We start from the raw sequence: 24,041 nt of genomic DNA on the forward strand, positions 1-24,041 counted from the left end.
TTAAGAACACCAATTCCATTCATTTAAAAAAAGACAAAATACAAAATCCAGACACTTTTTACATGAGCAATAACAACTTTCAAGTGCAAATACCATTATAGACTCTATGATAAATCATAGCAAACTCTTATTTTAAAAAGCAAAAAAAGAAACAAACAACCAAACCAACAAAAAAAAAAAACATATCCATGTGTTCAGTTTCAGAAAAGGATGAGGGGGATCTGTGAGTCTGCAGGGAAAGGGGACGAATAGGAGACAGGAGCAGGGAGTGGTGGTGAAAGAGGTGGGAAGAGGGATGGGTGGAATTATGATATCTATAAAGAAATAACCAAAAACAAAGCAGATATAAATACCGGAGGCAACATAATAAAATTTGAAGGTTGCCCTTCTGAACATTCAAAAGAATACATCAATGGCATTTCTACTAAAGCTTCAGCTTTACTAATGGGTGAGCATGACAAGGACAACTAGCTGTGCCTCTACTGAAGTCAGTCCGGGAGTCCAACATCCTTGCCTTTTTTGTCTTTGAACCAGCAATGATTACACAGATCACTGTTTGGTGAATGATGAAGGGTGCACCACCCAGAGTTATATCTTCTTTATTCACAATGAAAACCATGATCTGGATTAAAGTACGTATTGACTCCTGAAAATATGAAAGCAAATACTGAAGTACAGAAATACATTTTCTGTTCAAATGGCATCTCAAAAACAATTAGTCGTTCTCAAAATATAACTGGTGTCGATTCCGAAATACATTTATGTACACTTATATTGTTGATTATTCAATCTTTTGTGTAAATTTCAGTGTAAGGGATGCAATATTTTTTTTTCTTTTTTAAAAGGCAAAACCAAAATCTAGTCACTATATTTTATAATTACTCCTAAGAATAAATTCTTTTTAAACATAAAATTAAGACATTCCATTATACAGTTTTGGCAGTTTTAAATATTGTTCTTGGTTTTTTACGCACAGGAAAGGATATATGGGGACTAAATTCATTGCACATACAACAAAGGTAGGGTGACAGGTCTTGATCTAGTGCACAAGATAATAATTTGTCCTGCCATTGGGGGCAGTCTTTGGAAGAGCTGGTTTTAATGGGACAGAATAGTTTTGAGATAGAGGGAAGGGGAGAAGTTATGTCTTCTTTGGAATTAGTGAGTAGTAGGATGGGTGGGGCGGGGGCAGTACATAATTTAGGGTTGTGCTCTGGGGAAGTCAACCCTCTGGCGCAACCCTCGTCTAAGCCTGTTTGTCAGTTACAATATTTAATGAAAACAATAAAACTGCTTTACCATAGAAAGCATGTCCTTCCACAGCATGCAAAATAAGCACATTAGTGCGGTCTTGGGATCATAGCTCGACTGTCATCCATAACTGACCTGCCTACGTGTGCCAGAATCCGGTCTATCCTTTAATCGCCGCTTTAAATGCAACCTTTTACAGCAATGATGTGTTTTCTGAGGGAAGGAGGCTGAAACACAAGGTCAAAAGATGGGACTGACGTTTTAAAGTGACCTTTCGGAGTGAGCAGCAAAGACAGTTCACAGTGTGGAGCACCATGACAACGCTGCCCCCACACTTACAGCTCTGTTCCTTTTCCCAAAGATTTTATCATTTTATGTTCGAAAAAAACAAACAAAAAAAAAACAATCCTATGTCTTCGCTTTGATAAGTTAGTTAATTGGAATATAAAGTAATAGTTCTAAAAGTAAGCAACAGACAATAATACAATCCAAACAAATAGAACAGATACAAAAAATAACTGTTTTACAGCAATATCTTAATAAGAAAATTGCTCTAAGAGCTCATAACATTTGGCTTTGAATGCTATGAAATGTATGAATTGTGGAAAGAAAGAAAAGACCCTACTTTAGAAGAGAATGGTAGAGGTCATAGAATATCATACAATTATTAAAGGATAAATGACTTGGGACTTGGTAAGAGCTGGAGCTGGGCTGGAACTGGCAGCTGTATTTCCATTACAATACACTCTTGTAGGGAGGCCTGTTCATACAGAGCAGTCAGTAATACATTTGGGCAGTGGTACAATTTCTGTTCATTTGGCTCCAGCACATTTGATTTGAAATGGAACAATGAATGTGAGATTAAAGGGCATACTGTCACTTTTAATTTTAGGGTATTTGCATCTATACAGGGTGATCAGGGTAAACTACAGCCCATGTTTCACAGATGAGAATAAGTGCTTTGGTTCTTGAGCAGTTCCTTTTAGCCTCCACAATTTGCTCTTGCCTTCACTCTGACGCAAGTCAATCTTGGTCTTCTCTGTCCACAAGACCTTTTTCCAGAACTCTGCGGGCTCTTTTAGGTTCTTAGCAAGCTGTAACCTGGCCATCCTGTTTTTGCGGCTAACATCTTGTGGTTTGCATCTTGCAGTGTAGTCTCTGTTTGTGGTCTTCTGTGGACAGTAGTTACTGACACATCCACAACTGCCCCTTGGGGAGTGTTTCCGATCAGTTGGACAGGAGTTTGGGGGGGTTTGCTTCATTACGGCATAAATTCTTGGTCCATCTACTGTATAGTTCTTATTTGCTCTACCATGTCCTTTGTAATTACTAAGATCACCAGTGCTCTCTTTCCTCTTAAAGTGACTGTAAAGTTGCTTTCAAGTCAGTGATAAATTCTGTATTGAAAATGTCAGGATTGTCTGGGTGTGATCCGGACTGCCTCACCACCCCACCTCCTCTCTCCTCAACTCCTCCCAAAATCTACCACCCACAAGTAAATTGTATTGGTGGGAGACTGGGGGATGGATAAGGTTGGCAGAGGGATTAAGAGCTGAAAACAGAAAGGGCACTCCACACAGAAAAGCCACCCAGTTGGGATTCGAACCCTTGACATTGTTGTTGTGTGGCGATCCACTACACCACCATTATGCCACATAGCTCATGCTACAAATCTATCTATAAAAAATCTCTATATACAAATCCCATGAAACTATGGGAGGAGATATACAATGAGACTGGAACATTTATTGGTCAGGGAATACTTGATGTCATCAAAGACCCGACCCAATAGAGTCTGGGTCACATTCAGCCCCGACAAATCGTAGAAAAGCATTTATTTAAACACCCACCAAATGGCAGAAAATATAACTTGACGCCCGTTGCAAAACGTTGCACACCGTTGGGAGGAAAGAACACCGTTGGGTAGCAAAAACACCAAAACGTTTTTCCACTTGAACAGCCATCCTGGTAATACAGTAACCACCCATTTAATCCCCACAAAGGGACAGATGGAAATGTTTGGACTGATATAATTTGATACTGCAATGCATTTGGTTTCTCAAATTTTACTGATGTTTAATACATACCATAATAACGCCATTCAATGTAGTTTGCAGACATTCACATATTTGCATACCTTTACACTTCAATGTTGTTCTTAACAATTTCTTCTGGTAAGCATATTGTTTGGCGTATGTCTCAATTTTTTTTCCCATTTCTCACCCTCATAATTGCTTCCTTCACTGTCATTGGCTCATGAGGACACTGGTCTTGACAAATGGCAAAAACAGACTTCAAAGGCAATCAAAAGCCTAGAATCAAGACTAGATACTGAAAGCTTTCTCATACGTGCACTATGGAAGCGATTGAATACACTGACTAATCAGAAACAGCTGAGAGGCCAACTGTCCAATTACTTTTGTTCCCCTAAAATGGAGGGAATATGCATGAAAAGTATACACTCCATGGCTGTGACAGTCTGCACCTCATTTCATTTCAAATCCAATGTGCTGGAGTAGAGAGCCAAAAAAACAGAAATTGTACCACTGTCCAAATCCTTAGAGATTGCACTGTACAGTACATGCCAGGTGTAGATCCCATTAACAGGGCATACCAAATGGCCAGTACATTCATCTTTTAATATTCATAATTCATAATTCATCACTGCTTGCTTGTCAAAGTACTCCTAATGAAATACTCTGATGAAAAGAAAAGCATTTTGCTTCTCCCTCACCATGGCTAAGCACGACATTTCTTTTGAAATGTTTAATACTCCCTTATTACTGTAATAAGAGATTATTATTTTAGGAGTGTGACAGTTGACCCAACTGCAAATAGCAGCCAAATGCTAGGTGGGGGTCAGGGGGGTTCTTCTCAGGTAGGAAAGATAACACAAACAAAAACAAAACAACCACATAAACACAAATATTCATACAGGACACAAAAGTCTTACTAAGTCTAAGTGTGACGTGATTTTGATGGGAGGTGCTCTGCCGGGAGTGGCAGCATGGAGGGAGGGAGGAGCAGGAGAAACAAACAAGAAAAAAAACAAAGCCAAACATGAAAGTCTGCATAGTGAAGTATGTTTTCAAAGCCGCTGGAAAAAGTAAAAGTTCCGTGTTGTCTTGTTGCTAGGAGCCCTGCAGGTACGGGGCGGGGCCTGTTGGTGTTGGGGAGGGCGGGGTCTGGGGACTACTTGTATGGCCGCAGGAATTCTGAGACTTTGCTGCTGATGAGGCGTATGAAGGAGCGGGGCAGCATCTCGTTGGACTCCCTGGTGGTGTATTTGAAGTAGTTGAGTGGGTGGGCCAGCACATCGAACAGGGTCTTTATCAACTTTTTATCCTGAAAGGAAAAGGAGAACCAGCAGATTCTTGAGAACAGACTTCAGAATTCTATGTGTGTTCAACATGGCCATCTCAAAGGTTCGAGGGTCTCCCTTGCTGTTCTTCACACAGGAAAACAATACATACACTCGCTAACACAACACCATGAAACAGAAAGACAAGTAGTGTCTGGTTGATGTTAAGGTGCAGATGCTGTTGTCACTCTACTACTTATTGAGTTTAACCCCCTTGGATGCTTTGCATGTAGATTTGGTTATTTGGTATGTTGTGTTTGGATGCCATTAATTATGTAAACATTGGGACCAAGATGGTATTATTTTAGATGGTTGGTCTTTCAGTTTTGGTTCCTTGAATTCTCACCTTGAGGATTTCTTGGTGGTTTTCAGAGGCATAGAGTCTTCCATCCCTCACAATGTTCTCCACCAGCTGTTCATAGTCCTCTAAAGCATAAACATATGTCACAACCCAGACATTTCCCAAACATCTCTATTGACAAGGTCTCTATTGCCTTCGATCTAAGTGAAACCTCAGAAGCCTCAAACCTCAAATGAAGGGTCCCAATTTTGTTAGACACAACAATAAATTAACATAACCCAGACACAGTGCAAGATCTTCATTCTTGTGAAATGAAAAAACATTGATTTCCAATCAATCATGACAACTTAATACAAAAATATTGTGTATAAATTGCTAGGTGGACTAGTTTCACGGGATGAAAAATATCTAATTCTCATTAATGTATTTTATCTCCATATACTGAAGTATATTCCATTTTTGAAAGGGGAGGAACCGAGTAGTATGTACCGTCATAGGTGACGTATGGGATCTGGAAGCCACGGGCACTGTTGGCCTCATTGGATTTGAAGTTGATCCAGAGGCGGCGGGAGCGGGCGGTGAAGGCGATGGGCCGCTCGTACGTCTGGCACGTCTCATACGTGGTGATGGAGCTGGCCGACCCTGTAGGGGGCGATACAGGACCTGCCGTCAATCAGGGAAGGAGTGCATTCCAACCGGGATACGTCTGTTAGAGCGTGAGCCCCTCAGGTAACACTCCTACGTGCATATTCCCACTTGTACAACAGTCATTTATTTTATTCCACACAAATTATCAAACAGAGGATTCAACAGTCTTTTTCTACCCTTAAACGCCTACATTTCTACAGTGCATGTTCATTTGCTCTTTGAACTGTACACATGGACACAATCTAATGAGCATGGGGTACAGGGAGAAGGTTTGGGATGGTTAAGTCAAGCCAATTCAATTTAACTTATTTATATGCAATTTGTATAGTACTTGTCACGAAGATATGTCACAGGAAATGGGAAAACAGGAAACAGACCAATTAGGAAAGGCTGGGTCAATGAGAGAAATTAACACATGCATGTGGTGTGTATTAATATTCACATTCAGAGTGGGCATAGGTGTGATGATGACTCACAGTTCTTCCTCATAACCAGTACGTCTCCACACTCATCCTCTGAGGGCAGGAATATCTCTGGCACCACGATGAGAATCTTGCGTTTAGGTGGGGGGTTGATGTTCCAGGTGCATTCCACATTAGCGGGGTAGTTTCCTGGATAGTTGGGTGACTCAATATAGCCAGTAAACTCGCCCATCTCTCCCCCACACTCCCTGTCTGCAGGATACACACACACACACACATACAAACAGAAAATTAAATACTAAATCAGAAAAAGGCTTCTGAGTAGGGGTATACATGATATGATTGTACATAGGTGTGGCACCAGTTAACATGAAGAAAACAGGTACTCTCAAACATGGTCCGGTAAACTGCAAAAGCATGATGAATGGAAGTTTTTACATTACCACATCTTTATTGAGTCTCGAGAAGTTGAAACACTGTCTACTACTCTCCATACCACAGCAATACCACTACAGCCCATGCCCTTCTCTATTTCTCTATATGGAGGCCTAGGGGTCATAATGCCATCCTCACCCCAGCCATATGCTATATAAGTACATACTAACCAGTTGTGATATGAGCCAATAAACTGGGCACAGTCAAGTCTGAACACCATATGTGTGAGGCACTCACTCTTGCACTGGGAAACAGAGGTGGCTCCATCAAAGTCGGTGGTGGTGTTGCCAGGGCAGGAGATACAGTAGTTCTGCCGGAACTCAGTCTGGTATGTGCCGAGAGGGCAGCGAATGCACCGATGAACCGTGGTGTTGTAGTAATGCCCAGGAGAACACTGGACTGCAAGCAGAACACACACACACACACACACACACACTAGAGTAAGTGTGTAACACCAGCTGCCACAGCATTCTCACAACATTTCCATTAAACTATTACCCCACCACATTTAAAGTCACTGGATATAGTATGATTCTATAGAGTTCATTTCTGTACACGCGAGAAGGAAATGCATAAGACGTGCAGTGGAAACTTTTCTCTTGCTAAGTGATAGTGCCCAGTTATGTCCTTAGCTATGGACAGCAATGTTTAATTATTTTCAAGCATATTTCTGCTGCATTTCCCAAATAAATGGCGAACATTAAACATTTTTTAATTTAGCAAGTCAACACTAAAAGGTTTAAGACTGCTGTTGTTTTTGCAGTTCACAGCAGTCAATCTAACTTCCCCTGACCTCCAGAAGCTTCCAACAGTATATCAATTTGAAGAGCATAATGATAACCCACTGTACAGGAACGCCATACAGCCAGTCATAATGCGCAGTTGAACCGCTCTGTGGTGCGGCGGGTCACTCACCTTTGGCCTCGCAGTCGTGGAAGGAGCTGGCCCCTTCCCGTTTGGTACTCAGCCCCCCTCCACAGGGGAAGCAGAGAGTGCGGCCTGGGTCAGGCTGGTAGGAGCCCTGCGGGCACGGCTGGCAGGGCTTAAACCCGTCGCTGGAGTAGTACCCAGTCGGGCACTGGCCTGTATTCGGAGAAGCAAACTGTTCTAGTTTGGAAAACAAAGCACACTCCTCCACTTAGTCACTACAATGTTCATGTACAGTGACTGGGGCAGCCTACAGCTATAATGCTTGACTGAGACCTGGACAGGTGGTGGTTCCAAGCCCCATTGTAGCCACAACAAGATCAGTGCAGCCGCTGGGCCCTTAACCCCACATTGATCCAGGGGGATTGGCCCTGCCTAGTCGAATCAACTGTAAATTGCTTTGGATAAAAGCATTGGCTAAATAACAGCAATGTAAAATGGCATGTAATAACAGTGTGTAGTTAGTAGCATAAGCACTGCTGTGGGATAGAGCACTGTTTGCTGTTTCCCGTTGAAATTAAATGGATAAAATATCACAATTTCACCAAGGGAGCCATCAAACAGAACAATACAACAGATCACAATGTCCTGTGATGCTTTTTCCGTAATTGTGCTAAATATCAATGAACAAAATTCAAGGTCACAACTGAAATGAGTAACGTCTGCATCTCTGAAGGAATGAAATAAGTGCAGATTTGAAGAAAAATGTGCCTACCTGCACAGGAAGTGATGTTGCGGGCACCGACAGGGCCGTGCCCGTCGCTGCCAGGGCACAGGTCGCAGGCTAACTGTCCCTCCCTCTCCTGGAAGGTACCTGGAGGGCACTGGATGCAGCGATCCTGCTCACCATGGTAGTAGGACCCGGGCAAACATCTGACTGAGAGATTAGCCATAGGAATCCAGTAAAACAGCAGTATATGAAGCCTACAGTACAACCATGGCATGCACACACACACACACACACACACACACACATCATACACACTGCCGGATACAGTCTAACCTGGACACAGGTTTCACATATAAGAGAAACAGGAAACTGATTTCTACCTACAGCTCTTAAACCTACAGCTCCTACACCTGCAGCTCTTAAACCTACAGCTCCTACACCTACAGCTCTTAAACCTACAGCTGTTATACCTACAGCTCTTAAACCTACAGCTGTTATACCTACAGCTCTTAAACCTACAGCTCTTACACCTCCAGCTCTTAAACCTACAGCTGTTATACCTACAGCTCTTACACCTACAGCTCTTAAACCTACAGCTCCTACACCTACAGCTCTTACACCTACAGCTGTTATACCTACAGCTCTTACACCTCCAGCTCTCTTACCACAGCGGCCGCTGTCCTTCTCCCGTCCTGGTCCACAGTTCTCCTGCCTCTCTCCCACCTGCGGCAGCTTCTGAGCCACTTCGTACTCCAGGCCGGCCACGCGGATGAGGAAACGCTCCTGGTTGATGGACTTCTTCAGGGCCTTGATGTAGGACTTGACCTGCTTCTCCATTCGCTGCCGCAGACAGCTCAGGTTGCAGCTTCCTGTGGGTTGGGGTGGGGCGGGGTGGTGGGGCAGGGATAGATGGTATGTGTGTATGAAACTGGCCAGGTACCATACGTTCACAACATTCCCAGAAAACAGTATTAGCAGTATTAGTACACGCAGCATTAACTAGATGATAGCTAGATGAGTCGAGCTTATTTCTTATTACTTGTACTACATTTAATGTGTGTGGGTGGATCCAAATGTGAAGGGGATGATGGCCAAACGCCACCTTCAGTGACTCACAATTTGAAGCTTTTCTGAAAGTGAATGTGAAGGATAAGCAGCTAAATGTGGATTCCCTCTCACCCTGGGGTTATCTCTCTAGTGCCTCAGCAGAAACGTAACTTTCATGTGTGTGTGTGTGTGTGTGTGTGGGGGGGGGGGGGGGGGGGGGCTGGGAGGGGGGTGTGCGTGTGTGTTCCCACTTGGTGGCAGGCACAGGTGTGAGTGCTGTTACAACATTAATTCCCCATTTTATCACTGCACCCATTGCAACTGCTGTATTATATGAAGCAAATTACATTATGTTACTGACATTTAGCAGATGCTCTTTTTCAGAGCAACCTACACATTTTTACCAAGTAGCCATTTATACAGCTGCATTTTCACTGAAGCACTTCAGAGTCCCCTGTTCAAGGGTACAATCTGGGAATCATGTTTTCTTCTCTGTGTGTTTCGCAGTGATATCAAAAACAGCTTGTAAGGACGCTGAAATCGAGTAGCTACAAGATGTCCCTGACGACAATAAAAAACGGGGGTCTTTGTTGTTATGTTAGCTGTGCTCTCAGATGAAGAGCCACCACATGTATTTACCAGCACTCCAGTCTGGCAGCCAGATCAGCATAAACACCCAGCATTCAGCTTCAGTAATGTGTGACTGAGTGTTCTGGCACAAGGCAAACCCCCTTTAGCTCACATAAATGCAGGCTCACATTTAATATGAGAACATGAGGCATATCATCTAGAGCAGTGCTTCTTAAACTTTTTAATATCAGGACCCAAATTAGGATTACTTTAAATATCGGGCCCCAAATTAGAAATGCAACACCTTTCAGGGACACACCAAATACATTTACAGCAGAACCTCAGAGAACCGAACACATGGGGAATGTACTACCATAGCCAGACTCATACTCTCTGTGACCCATTTTGGGTCCCACCCCATAGTGTAAGTGATCTAGAGGGCGGTCACACAGGGTCAGACCCAGCTGCCAAGCTCACCTGTGGTGTCACCTGCCTTCACCTCGGCCTCCAGCTCCAGGGTGATGCGGGTCACCTCCTTACTGCTGGGGTTGCGGGCACGCCGACCTTTGGTCTTCTTGGACGAGTCGCACTTGAGGTTGACGAATGTGACCAGGCAGTTAGTGCAGGGCTGCGCGCCTCCTGGGGACAGCGTGACCACAGCCACACGCACAGGGCAACAACGAGCATGAGCAGGAGGTTTCACAAAGATGGCAGGCTAAACTACACAGTCATATGTTGGATTTATTTGACCTTTATTTGTAGGTTGAAGGAACACTCGATTCTCTTTTGAAGTGACAACCAGGGGAATTCAAGTTCGCAGGGAATGCAGGAGATTCAATAGCCAATCAGATTTAAGAAATTAATAGGTGGATACATTTGTGTGATCAGTTTTGACTTAACAGGGTGAACACCCCTACATATAACAGAAAAATGGAATGGGATCTTAAATGCTGAAGCTCCCACAGTGAGTCAGGATCTTCAATAAATGTATGGAATGAACAAAAGTATCATATAGAGAACAGTGCCCCCTTCTGGCCTATCAAAACATAGTTTTCCCAGGAGTCTCTCCCATCTACGCTCACCGAGCACTTTATTAGGAACATTTTTACTTTATTACACCTACTTAGTCATGCGATTATCTAATCAGCCAATTGAGTGGCAGCAGTGCAATTCATACAATCGTGTAGATACAGGTCAGGAGCTTCAGTTAATGTTCACATCAACCATCAGAATGGGGAAAAAATGTTTAAGTGACTTTGACCCCTGGAATGATTGTTGGTAGCAGACAGGGTGGTTTGAGTATCTCAGAAACTGCTGATCTCCCGGGATTTTCATGCACAGTAGTCTCTAGAGTTTGCAAAGAATTGGGCAAATATTTTTTACTGCAGACAGAAACGCCCTGTTAATGAGAGACATCAGAGGAGAATGGCGAGACTGGTCAAAGCTGACAGGAAAGTGACAATAAGACAAATAACCACACATTACAACAGTGGTATGCAGAAGAGCATCTCTGAACACACAACGCATCATAACTCTAAGTGGATAGGCTACAACAGTTCGACATGTCAGGGTACAGGTGATGCATCACTGCCTACATCATCAGTCCCCCTCCTCCTCTGTAACGGCAGAAGCGTGTGTCTCACCTGGCCCGAGCGTGCGCCCCCCCTCGTCCACCCGCCCCTTCAGCTTGGGGTGCAGGTGGCACTTTGCGTCTTTGATCTTGAAGGAGGTGGTCTGCTTCACTGGAGGGGCCAGAGTCTCTACAGACAAAGCAAGAGTTGTATGCATTGAATCATCTCATTGGTCAAAGAGATTCAAGTTAAATTGATCCAATCCTACCTGGATATCCCATATATTCAACTGTGTACTTCTTCGATTCATTCAAACTATTTTATCTTCATGGAAGTGTAGAGCCGGCCTGCGTATCCAACCCCTAATGACACCAGTATGCCTAGCAGTGACATCTAGAGTGCATGTGAATTTGCAGAATTTCCAATAAAGCAAGACACACCACCCTTGAACAGCACACAGAACAAGAGATCAAATACTGCCCACACTATCCACTGCAAGGCCATTACAACACAGGTCATATTATCAGCAATGAATGTAATGAATGAGTGTGTGTAATGACCATTTGAACTCTGTATAAATTGTTATGTTCCTGTGTTCTGTGTGTTAGTTTATCATTGTTTATTATCATCATTCTTGTAATTTATTATTTTTCATTTTCATGTCTGGTGTTCTGTGTATATTCGTTAGTCTTTGCACTCGTCTTCCCCTGTGATGTCTGAGTCTGAATGTTTTCTAGCCCAGTCACTCCCTTGTCTGCGTGCCCCACTATTCGGGTGTTTACGGTAGTTCCGGGGTTCAGTCTTCCTTCCAATCTTACATTCCTTACTTCCTGCTTTCTCTCCATTTCATGTATGTACATAGCACTAATATACTAATCCCAACTACATAGAATTTGTACAGTACTAATTATACTAACACACTAATATGTTTGTCAAACTAACAAACTTACATTCACTAGTTTTGGGTATTTGTAATTTAAATCACTTAACTTACTAATGCATCTCCAGTTTCAATTCTGTTCTGTAACTCCACCTCCCTATTCTATCACTGATTACTTGCTTAGTTTCAGCGAAGTATTCGCACCTGTCTCTCTGTATCTCTGCATCTCCTGATTCTCTGCAAATTGTCTACTCCCTAGTCCGGAGCCGTTTGTATTGCATATGTGTCTTTGTGATTCCAGTCCGCGTTTTTGTTTTCCCCTCGTTATTGTCCCATTACCCTTTCATGTGTCTCACCTGATGTTTATTTGTTAGACCGCCCTCACTCCCATGCCCCGCCTAGTTTGTCTCATTCCCCTGTGTATTTATACCTGTCCTTTTCATTACATTACATTATTGGCATTTAGCAGACGCTCTTATCCAGAGCGACGTACAACAAAGTGCATACCCATAACCAGGGATAAGTTCGCTGAAAGACCCTAGAGGGAAGTACAAATTCAACTGCTACCTGTACAACAAAGATAAGGACGAGGGCCAATTTTTTTTTTGAACAGAGAAACAAACAAACAACAGAGCAAAAGTGACCAAAGTTAACTATCCAAACACTGCTTACCTAGCCAACTAAAAATACCGATACACAAAGCAAGTCCCAGAGACAACAATTAAGGTTCACAGGGAGGTAGGGAGGGATGGGGAGAGGTGCTGCTTGAAGAAGTGTGTCTTCAGCTTGCGCTTGAAGGTGGGCAGAGATTCTACAGTTTTCAGTTGCACGCTGCTAGTTCGTCTGCTAGTTCGTCTTGCCCTGTTCTGTTCCCGAGCCCTTGTTGCCGTCCCCCTGTTCTAGCCTCTAGTTTCCTTGCCCCTGCCCTTGTTCCTGAGTCCTTGCCCTTGCTCTTGGTTTTCTGGTTTTGACCCCTGCCTGCTTCCCCGGACTCTTCTTCGTTTGTTGGATTTTGTACTTCTGCATTTTTGGACGGACCTCCTGGTTTTGACCCTGGCATGTTTTTTGACTCTGCTCTGTCTGCCCCTGCTGTAATTAAATCGCCATTTTTCTGCACCCCCGTCTGCTTCTGGTTCCTCTGTTCCCCCCGGCATAACATAAATAGCTTACATTAGTTAATGTTTAACTTGTTCAATTTGAGAATTTAAAGACAATTCACCCCTGGGGCAGAGATTAAGAGTACTATGCAGGATATAAAATGATACAATAGATGTAGCATGGACTTTCTCCTACTGCTGATGGGTACAGAGAAGAACTGCCAAGAGTTAATGACTACTGTGTAGGGTTTGGTTCAGTTCCATATCTATTTGCCAGTGAAGTGAAAATCGATTTGTGAATTGAAAAATGATCATAATGAGTTTAGTTCATTTCCTCAATGGACTTAACTGAAGGGGAATTGACTCCATCTCTGGGCAATGATACAGGTATACAAAGAGTCAAAGAGCCAGGTTCCAATGCAGTTCTACACTGTCGTGTACATGCTTCAGAAAGAGAGAGAGGTACATTACCTACTGTATGGAGCTGTGGCTATTGTGTAGGTTTATGGGGGTGCGAGAGAGAGGTACAATACCTTCTGTATGCAGATGTGACTGTAGTGTAGGTTTATGGGGGTGAGAGAGAGGTACCTATGCAGCTGTGGCTGTAGCTGGTGTTGAGTCTGGTGGGTGTTTTCCCTCGTAGTATTGGGATTCCACAGCTCACTGTATAGCTGCTATCAGACTCTACAACGGAAAAAAGACAATCATGGTAATCTTCTATACAGGAGCTATAATATAACAAATAAGATGCCTGTCTTCAAGACGTTATGTGACATCAAGACAGGTGAGATGTATTTGTTAATGACATTATAAAAAAGTTGTGCATGTAATAGACATACCTTTTTCACTAATTCACTGTAAACCAAGCCAGAGACCAAGCTTTCCATCTAAATGGCTTTGTATGGGTAGTGCTAAGACTCCTGTGTGTGTTCACATGGATGGATTCTTTTAGCCACTTACCTGCCAGATAGTGAGCTTTAGAGGCACAGGTGAGGGAGCAGCTCTCTCTTTTCCCAGTTTTGCTACAGGTCAGAGTTGCCTTGGGAGATACTAAACTGGAGACGCATTTCACCAGCTCTGCATCACACACACACACACACACACACACACACATAACACAGATTATTACAAATAAAAATACAGTCCGTTACAGTCACTGTGTTCATTTATCAGGCATTACATTCAACTGCAACACAAACAAACAATTATCTTATCATATAGCCTGTGTCTTAAATAAATGAGATACTATGAGTTCTCTAGAGACTGGTGTTGTTAGACTGGTGGATGCATCGGTGATGTGCCACCATGCTGAGATTCTCTATTCTGACCACTAGATGTCAGTGTTGTTCACATACCGACACAGTCCTTTTTGTTCCAGTGGAGTTTGTATCCAGGTGGGCAGGTACAATCGTAGCTGCCCAGCGTGTTGATACAGCCAAACTTACAACCCCCACGGTTAATACTGCACTCATCAATATCTGCACAGGGAGAGAATTATTATTAATATTATTATTATTATTATTATTATTATTTTATTTTATTTAAAAAAATATTTTTAAATTAATACATGCTTTTTTCCAAATTTTCCAAGCATGCACCAGAAAAGACAAAAGCTTTTGTTGAAGAGTAGCCAGGATGAAAACAAGTTGTATACAAAATGCTCCCTGGTCCTTTTGAATAAACAATGTCTGTGATTACATGTTTGAAGGCACAATAAAAGCACAGAGATAAGGCAAAATACAAGCTAGGTGGTATAATGTATGGTGTTTCATGGAGGCATGTTCATTTGGCACAATCAGCAAAGAGATTCATGTGTGCTGTATCACCGTCATGCATTTCCCCTCCACCCAACTGAAAAACCCCGTCCAATTTTGGGAGGGACACACAGCTTACAGAACGGGGTAAGTTACGGTCACATTCCAAATGAGGCTAAACCGTTGAACCGCACTCTGACCAGATGGAGCAGTAAGGGCAGCCGAATGGGAAGGAGACTTAATGACAGCACGCGCCCCAGGCCGAAGCCGAGGCCAGTGACCGTGGCGTATCCGCCGATTGATGACACGCCCGCTGACGGAAAATTCCGGCCTCCTCATTCCACGCCGGAGCTCAGACGCACGCTGCCACACTCTGTTAATGCGTTGAGCAGCTGAACGTCCCACACTAAATTACAGGCCTCCAAACAGAAAGGTGCCATTTAACCTAAACTAAGAACTAAGTGACTTGTTTGCCAGCTAATGTGTCCATGTTTTTCCTTTCTTATCTTCGTTCTTTGGTTAGCAATTGGGGCAGCCTAAACCTTTTGGGCCTAAATCTCTCCGGTCCGTTCTCTCCTGTACATTGATCTTCAGCAGGGAACATAAGTCAGGAGGGTGAAGGGTTGGAGGGTGGAGCTGGGTAGGGATTGACACGGAGGCTGACCCCATGTATCAAGTACACACTTCCATGATTGTTTGCACATGCCATTTCTGTACCTGTCAAGGGCATTCCTCCAACTCAGGAGAAAAAAAGTTGAGTCTAGGGGTGTTTCTTTTCCTAGGGGCGGGCCTGTTTTTCAATAGTCGTGAAAACCTGTCACTACTAGGACAGCAGGCACATTCCTCAGCTCAGACCTTGGACAGCTAGGCCAGACTGCCTGCCCAAAAAGTAGGCCAGACAGATGAATGAAATCCAAATCAGTTTCTGCAAAAAAAAAATGATCAAATGACTTTCATGCCAGTTACAGCAAATCCATGCCAGGATATGTTGGTAGTTAATGAACACCTTCACCATCTTGGGACATCCGTTTAGACCTCCTTTGAAGACATGGGTTTTAGTATTTGTCTAGGACTCTAAAGATGGTTGTCTGTTGGTTTAAAAGTATGAGTTCTGTATTTGTGTTGAGCAAAGATAGCTGTGTACACAGAAAAGGTTTGCGGCCCATGAATGTCACCGGTCAAACAAAGCATTTCCAGCTCAGCCCCTTCGAAGGGTACAGTGGTTGGTTTCTGGGGGACCGTGTTCATGGGGGACCCTGCTCTAACTGTGCCCAGACTGAACCCGTAGCAGGGGTGCGCAAATGACGTGACACCTGTCTAGGGCAGGTAGTGCAATGCTGAGGGGAAGAGGCAGCTCAGACAGCACATTCCACTGCTACGTGAGGAGGGCCTGGCACTTTTGAGCTGTGGCTCTCCGGTCTAATTGAGGTCATGTGGGGTGAGTCCATTGTTTAGGCAGTGCAGCGGTCCCCGGAGCACGAGTAGCCATTTTTCAGCTGATAAGCTGCTCAGGGAAAATAAACTGTGCTCCACTCCTGTGAGAGAGTGTGAGGGGAGCTCTATAAATCTGACGGTTATCTAAGAGTTCCGACGGGCGCAGACGAGCCATGGAGGGGGGGAGGGAGGGGGGCTCATCCATCACCGGGGGCTCTCAACAATGGCAGGCCAGGGCTGCCTTCATGCTCCCCTTTCCTGGCTCTGCCTCAGACACACGCTCATGGGTACTGACATACGCCCATGCACACATACACTCTCACTCATATACACCTGCACACACGCTCATGGGTACTGACATACACCAATGTACGCATACTCACTCTCACTCATACACCTGCAAACAAACGCTCATGGGTATTGACAAACGCACCTGCATGCATACACACTCTCACTCATATACACCTGCACACACACTCATGGGCACTGACATACGCCCATGTACACATACATACGCACATGCACGCATACACACACTCACTCATATACACCTGCACATACGCTCATAGGTAATCACATACGCACATGCACGTATGCACACTCTCACTCATATACACCTGCACATGGGTACTGACATACATATGTGCACGTGCATGTGTACACAATCTCACCCACATACACGTGCACACACACTCATTGATGCAGACATATGTACATACACGTGAATGCATATACACGTCTCACTCATATACACATGCACACAAACTCATGGGTACAGACATATGTACATACACATGAGTGCATACACGCTCTCACTCATACACACGTGTGCACACAGGCTTATGGGCAGCCTGGCCACTCACCTCCACAGTGTGCAAGGCCATAAAGGACATATCCTTTGTGGCAGAAACACTGGAAGCTTCCGGGGGAGTTGACGCAGGAGTGGTCGCAGGCTCGATCAAAGGAGCACTCGTCTATATCTACAGAGAGAGAGAGAGAGAGAGAGAGAGAGAGAGAGAGAGAGAGAGAGAGAGAGAGAGAGAGAGATGGGTGAGGGAGAGAGTGGGTGAGGGAGAGAGAGAGACAGAGAGACACAGAAAGAGAGAGAGAGAGGGTGAGGGAGAGAGAGACAGAGAGAGAGGATGAGGGAGAGAGAGAGAGAGAGGGTGAGGGAGAGAGAGAGACAGAGAGAGAGAGGGTGAGGGAGAGAGAGAGACATAGAGAGAGAGGGTGAGGGAGAGGGAGAGAGAGAGAGACGGAGAGAGTTTTGAGTTTTAAGCCACCTTTATTGTGACACTAACAAATTGAAGCTTAACATCACAGGCTATAAAAAGCTAACAGAAAACAAAAAAAGGAAACTTACAAAACACACAAAATGCAAAACATAACTGCAATGGAGACTAAGAAAACAGAAAAAGAAAAGGAAAAAGGTTCACAGAGCAAGACACAACTCTCCATTTCCATCAACAGTACACAGGACACTCCCAAACCCCCATATTTTCCTGAACCCTTCTTGGTTTCCTACAAGCCTGTAGTATGCATGCTCTACTCTGAGCCTGGCTGCAAGCAGCCCCCTGAACATTTCCGCAGGGTCTACTGACCCCATCCCTCTGATTAGATTCTTCCGGGTTTTCCATATTGCTAGTTTAGCTACCCGCTTAATGAGCGTTTGTACACGCTTCTTCTGTGCTGTGAATCTTGGCCCAAAAATGAAAACCTCATATGAAAACTCCTCCCCCAAGCCTTGACAAAAACTCTTCAGTAAGCCAATGACCTGTGCTAATCGCGAGCACTGTAAAACAGGTAGGTTAGGGACTCTGATTCCAAACAAAAAGGACAGCCCTCCCCAACACTAGGATCCAGCTGCACCAGATGTCTGTTCGTGAATGATCCTCCACTGAAGGTCAGCTGTCCGTTTCTCAAGAGAGAGGGTGAGGGAGAGAGAGACAGAGAGAGAGAGAGGGTAAGGGAGAGAAAGAGACAGAGAGAGAGACAGAGAGAGAGAGACAGAGAGACCGAGAAAGATTACTTAACAGTGGGGATATGTGGACTACTGTAGGGCATGCAGTGTGCAATGCTACCTGTCAATTCAGGTGAAGGTCATTGTGATGTCCCAAGATTATTTGGGAAAGAGAAAAATGTCCTTGATAATCCCTATTCTCCCTAGCAGATATTATAATAGTTTCATTACTGTGGGATAATGAAGCCATTATAAGAGCGTTGGGAGAGCTAGGATTGCCAGGCTGAGGCACGGGGAGGGAGACATGATGCACTGACAGAGCTCCAGCAGGAGAGCGGAGCGGGCCCTGACCGGCTTTGATGTCAGGGCCCATGGGGCCTTCCTTCCAGTCCCAGGATGGGCAGCACTGAACCTGAGAGAGGGGCTGGCCCAGGGCCCAGTAATTAGCGATGTAGCGAGTGTGTGAATGCCAAGGGCCCGTCCTACTCGCCGATAACAGCCTTCTCAGGTTCTCAATCCATGCACTGTCCCTAGCCCCAATGCCATCACTGGGGTTTCCATTGCAGCCATGTAAAAGAAAAACCTTATCTCTCTTAAAGAACTCTCCCAGAGTTTCATATTTACATATTAACATTTTCTGGTTCCTGTTCCCCTATTTTCCTTTTTCCCACAACCATATGGAAATCATCTGCCGGGAAAACAGTCCCGCTTATCTCGGAATGTTGTGGAATTTGTAACCGGTCCGGGTCACAGATCTGTCCATCCACCAAGCCCAGCACCTCCCACTTTAAACTTCTTTTGACTTTGCAAAGTGACCCCCCTCTACTGTCACTTCAAAGAATTTAAACAACACACAGCCAGACCCTGCATTCCCATCAGACCACCTTCTAGACAGGCAAAAATAACCGTAATAGCCCTCTCCCTTCATGTGAATTGATATCTGTCTAAGCCTTCGGGCCCCTAACTGCCATTTGGAGGAACAATGCTGAAACACAGCAGTCAGGGCGGAGTGATGTGTTCAGGTAATGGGTTCATTGCCTTCGAAAAGCTCATCTGCCGCTGTTTTGCCGATGTTGGGTTTGTCCTCTCTGTCAACCTCAAATACTGTACTTCACACATAGAGCACACCCTGAAGTCTCTGAATTCCTCACTGCTGCATTGTGGTTGTAGAGATGTGCTGACGTGATTTCATAGACTGACTTTTCACCACCAACTACAATCACAAAAAAATAATGGCTTGCTGAAGATATTTTTTACTCTTGTGGATATGCAACTCCACCCCAACTGACACCACTCAATTTGGTGTAAAGTCCTAGACACCTATTCTCAGGAAAAAGGTTTTTTTTGGCTTGTCTTAGATGACCATAGGGGTTCTTAATGGAACAGTTATAGTGAGTGTGAAAAGTGTGAAAGCTGTCTGATTGAACCATTTTGACCAACAAAGAACCTCTCAACTCGATATTGTTCCTCTATGGAGACACATACGCAAGCACATACACACACACTTGGATGATTTAAAGGACAACAGGAGATTCCAACTTGGCAGACTCATGTAAACACCGTTCCAAACAGTTAAGCAGCAATTGCTGCAGATTAAAAGCTTAGTAAGCTATCAGTTTTCAAAGAGTAGACAGGATGTCTTCATTGCTTGAGGTGAAAATGAAAGGAGATGTTCAAAGATTTTTGCGACTGGTGATGAGGGGGAGTTTAAAGGCTTTCATTACAGGGAGCTGGTGAACAGAGGCAAGATTAATCTACATCATTGCAATTACGTCAACTCTCCCACCCAGTCCACCTTCTCTGCTCCATGCACTCTCTGTACAGGGGTGCCCCATGTGTCTCTTACGGGCCCACTCCTGTTTTCTCTCCATACTTGCTCACTGGGTCCTCTCCCTGCTTCCCATGGTTTCTCCAGGCATTTCTAAGCAGTGGTGATGCACCGTTAATCCTTGCTCTTTTATTTTTACCCTGCTTTGTTTCTCAGGTTTCCTCTCAGATTTCAGGGTGTCTATTGGATGTCTCTTCCTAGATGTGTTCCCACCACCTTAAACGTAACCTCGTGAAATTTGACCTGTTATTACTTCCCGCTCCTCCATCCCCCCTCCTTTGACCTCTGTCGCTGTCTCTCTGGAGTCCATCCCCTTCGCCCTGTCCATTTCTGCAAGAAACTATGTCACTTTGGACCCTGTCTGCTTCTTATTTATCTTTTAGCTGCATGTTTCACTCAGAAGAATAATATGCCTTCTGGCTTTACTCACTTTGATCACTACTGTTCTCAGCTGGTCTTTGTTCTTGTGATCTCTATTCCTTTTAACTAGCACAGAATTCTGCTGCTTGGTGTACCTTCTGTCTTTCTTTCTCCCTCTTGCTCCTCTTTGGGTCTGATCTCTCCTTACTGCTAGTTTTTCCTTTGCGTGGAAACCCCCTTCGTAACTATGCGGCACACGGTCACCTGACTCCTGCTCGTCCTGCTACATCTTTACTTCTTTTTCTGGCCCTCTCACTTCTTCCTCTGACACTGTGCATTCACTTGAACCTCTCTGTTCCCCTGCTTGTCAGTCTCAATATTTTGCTCTGTCCCCCCGCCCCATGGCAGGGGGAAAGGCCTGTGCAGATGTTCGCACCTTTACTCTGTCTCCCTACAAGCACTGCATTTCTCATCACTATTTGTCAGCTCTTTCACCATCTTCATTTCGCTGCGCCTTTCTAATAAGCCCAAAAAGTTCTTTCATTTTTTTCAGAATGTTTAAACTATTATGCATTTTTTTAAAGATTTGTAGTAATTACAGTAGGTTAATTAAGATTTTAACATATTTCTGCTTGAAGGCTGGCTCAAATGTTATTTCTTGTCAAACATTCTGTTATTGCAATACCCCATGCAATGTGAGTCACAGCAGATGAAGACATCAGCTAAATTAAATTAATGTTCAAAACTAAAGCCGATTCTGTGTCTTTCAAGTTCTCATTCTTGTGATGCAAGACGGTGCATTAAAAATGTAGTTCTGTGTCGTTATACAATAATTTATACATGTTTCATAAGAGGCAAACATCAATATTCCCTTACCAAGTACGCCTGAACACAACACAAATTACCGAATTACACAGCGGAAGCTCGAAAAACACCCCCCCCTCCCCCCGTACCCCGCTCCTCGCTCCCCTGCTTCGTGCCGCTGAAGACGGTGCTGAAGATTAAGGAGGCTTCAGCAGACATTTGCGCTCTCGCTACACGGTGTATCGAGACATGTGTTCCACATGTCAGCATGCTGGTTCTGTGCTCATTATCGCCCGACTACCCATACAGCAAACAGACACTTTTGAAGCCCCCCCCCCCTCCCCTCCCTTCCCCTCCCCTCATGGCGTCCCTGTAAATGAGCGTTGGCGGTTTGTGGTGATGGCGGCACACAGGCCCTTTGATAGGGCTCAGGAGGCGCCGTTACGTAAGGGCCGTAGCACCGCGGCGAGCTCCGCTCCACCGGGCTTTCCGCAAGGGGGACCCGCCTTCTGAAACCTTCTGGAAGTTTCTTTGCTTTTCTGACAGCTCCTCCGGGGCACAATGCTGCAGTTAATGAGCGTTATATGCTTGTAAAAGTCGTTTAATAAGGTGAATACGAGAACGTGCGTGAATCTCTACACCCACCCGCACCTTCCTCTGCCTGATGCGGTCAACTGCTTTGAGCCTTGGGTGCACCTAGAACACAATATTTTCTGCAAAGTATGAAAAGCGGCTCAATTTTAACTACATTGAAAAACATCTGCACTCAATGTTTTTGAGTAAAGAAGGGGATGAAGAACTACTGCCTTAATCAGGGAAATGGTGTTACATACGGATGGCAACTTTTCAGACACAACCACATCGCAGCAGATTTATGGGATAATTAGATAGGAATAACCAATCAGAGACTGGTGGACTTTTAAGAAGTACCTGACTCATGGCAGTGAATTCATATTCTTTCGAACAGTACATTCCCCTTCGATTTAACACACCTCCTGTTCTTCTTCTTTTACTTCATGTGGAAGTTTCGGAAAGCTCAGTAAAGCTGTGCCGCTCCAATCTAATGTGTGTCACGCGCATGTGTGGGAAGAGCTGTACAGATGTCCCACAGCACCTGATCCTCCTCCTGCCCCAGTCGGCTACGCCCCTTTAACTGCAGGTTGCCGGGGGTAATGAGCTGGGATTACAGAGCCGCTGATGGCAGAAGGCCCGGGAGTCTGTCACTCGCTCACAGCCCTGTACACACACGCAGGGAGCGGGGGCTCGCAGCACCAACACCGACACCGCGCTTGCAGGTAGCAGACACTGGCCTACATTCAATCAACAAACTGCAAATACACTCAAGTGTCTGTTTCATTTTTTTTCTTCAGAGGCTCAGTTAGGCAGTTTGAGTTCATTTTGGTGATCGCTGAACTGTTTGCAGAGAAAACATTTACAGTAGCCTACGTTTAATTATAAGACAAAGTTGAGGATAAATGCGGATTTGAATGCAGGTCATTGGGTTGATGAGATGGCATTAGATGACTGGGGAACAGGAAGCTCTTTTGAAGAGAACACTCCTGATTAAGGAGAGGAAAACTGTGGCCACCAGTACAGACAAATATGAGGCATGCGAAAAGACGATTACAAACAGCGGGGGTGGAGGGTGAGATAAGAAGCGTTGAGCCGGTGTGACTTCGTCACGCATATGACTATGGGAGTGCCACCCGTTCCTGTGCATAAATATTAAAATGGCACCCTCCCACTCCTGTCTGAAGAAATCTAATTCCACTACTGGGGATGTTGGCAGCCTCCACCCTGCCATTCTTGGCAGTGATTGGCTGAATTATTCAGTATCTCTGGGATACACTGTTGGGGGGCACCGGATGAAATGATCTGCAGTGACATCCCGGGGTTGGGGAGGGTATGCGGGGGGGGGGGGTATGTGCAGGGATGAGGGGATGAGCTCCAAGTGTTTGTTTACCAGGCGAGAGAGGTAAGGAATGCGGGGGGTGGCGAGACTAGAACCCAGCGTACGTGCAGGACACCATGAGGGCAGCGATCGGAGCGGGGCAGGAAGCTGTAGTTGCACTCCCAAATGCAGACAGAGAAACCTTTGTCTTCCCTCCATAGAAATCGGTACATCTCAGATTCCGTTGAGTATATTATTTATAGAGCGCAGGGTGCCTCTCTCTGTCTTTCTCTCTCCCTCTCTCTCTCTCTCTCTCTCACTTTCTCCCTCTTTCTCTTGGGCCCATTTACAATAAAAGAGTCACCCAAAAATACTTGAGGCTCGGAGACGCTAACCAACCCAGCTGTCTTTTTTAAACACCCTCGATAAGTTCCACCCATCTAAGCCTCATTCAGCACTTCTGTAAAAAGGCAAAAACATCACTGCAAGCAATTAAAAGCTGAAACAAAGACAAAAAACCAGAGAGCAGCTGTTTACAGAGTGGGAAGAACAGAAGGGCTTTATCGGAAAAGCTTCCCCGAGAGAGATGAGTCTCTATCTGATGAGCACGGTCCCACTGGGCCCACATGAGGAGGCTAGCCGAGAGGATTAGGTGGGGTGTGGGTGTAGGTGGGGGTGATGGGTAGGAATGGTGAAGGAATTCCTCCTTGGCTCGCACGGGCGGGACAAGTCCCATCTTGATTGACGGGCCCGAAAGTCGCTGACAGTGGGGAAACACCGTGACTTAAATCCCAGATAAGCGAGTTACGTTTACACATCTCAGGCCCTGA

General features: G+C 44.8%; 1 protein-coding gene across 2 annotated transcripts in view; it reads right to left on the reverse strand.

Moving 5' to 3' along the window:
- scube3 (signal peptide, CUB domain, EGF-like 3) overlaps positions 1–24,041 on the reverse strand; it is a 99,079-nt gene continuing 75,038 nt past the window's right edge. For both annotated transcript variants that reach the window (XM_061258431.1, XM_061258430.1), the window contains 14 exons: positions 17,232–17,348; positions 14,536–14,658; positions 14,141–14,257; positions 13,769–13,864; positions 11,276–11,392; positions 10,110–10,271; positions 8,681–8,884; positions 8,061–8,222; positions 7,334–7,501; positions 6,656–6,817; positions 6,038–6,235; positions 5,403–5,555; positions 4,959–5,038; positions 1–4,596 (listed from right to left, as the gene is read on the reverse strand). In XM_061258431.1, coding sequence (XP_061114415.1) covers positions 4,444–4,596; positions 4,959–5,038; positions 5,403–5,555; positions 6,038–6,235; positions 6,656–6,817; positions 7,334–7,501; positions 8,061–8,222; positions 8,681–8,884; positions 10,110–10,271; positions 11,276–11,392; positions 13,769–13,864; positions 14,141–14,257; positions 14,536–14,658; positions 17,232–17,348 — 2,012 coding nt within the window. In that variant the 3' untranslated portion in view covers positions 1–4,443. The remainder of the gene's footprint in view (positions 4,597–4,958; positions 5,039–5,402; positions 5,556–6,037; positions 6,236–6,655; positions 6,818–7,333; positions 7,502–8,060; positions 8,223–8,680; positions 8,885–10,109; positions 10,272–11,275; positions 11,393–13,768; positions 13,865–14,140; positions 14,258–14,535; positions 14,659–17,231; positions 17,349–24,041) is intronic.

Source organism: Conger conger, chromosome 10 (assembly GCF_963514075.1).
Source record: "Conger conger chromosome 10, fConCon1.1, whole genome shotgun sequence".
NCBI lineage: Eukaryota > Metazoa > Chordata > Actinopteri > Anguilliformes > Congridae > Conger > Conger conger.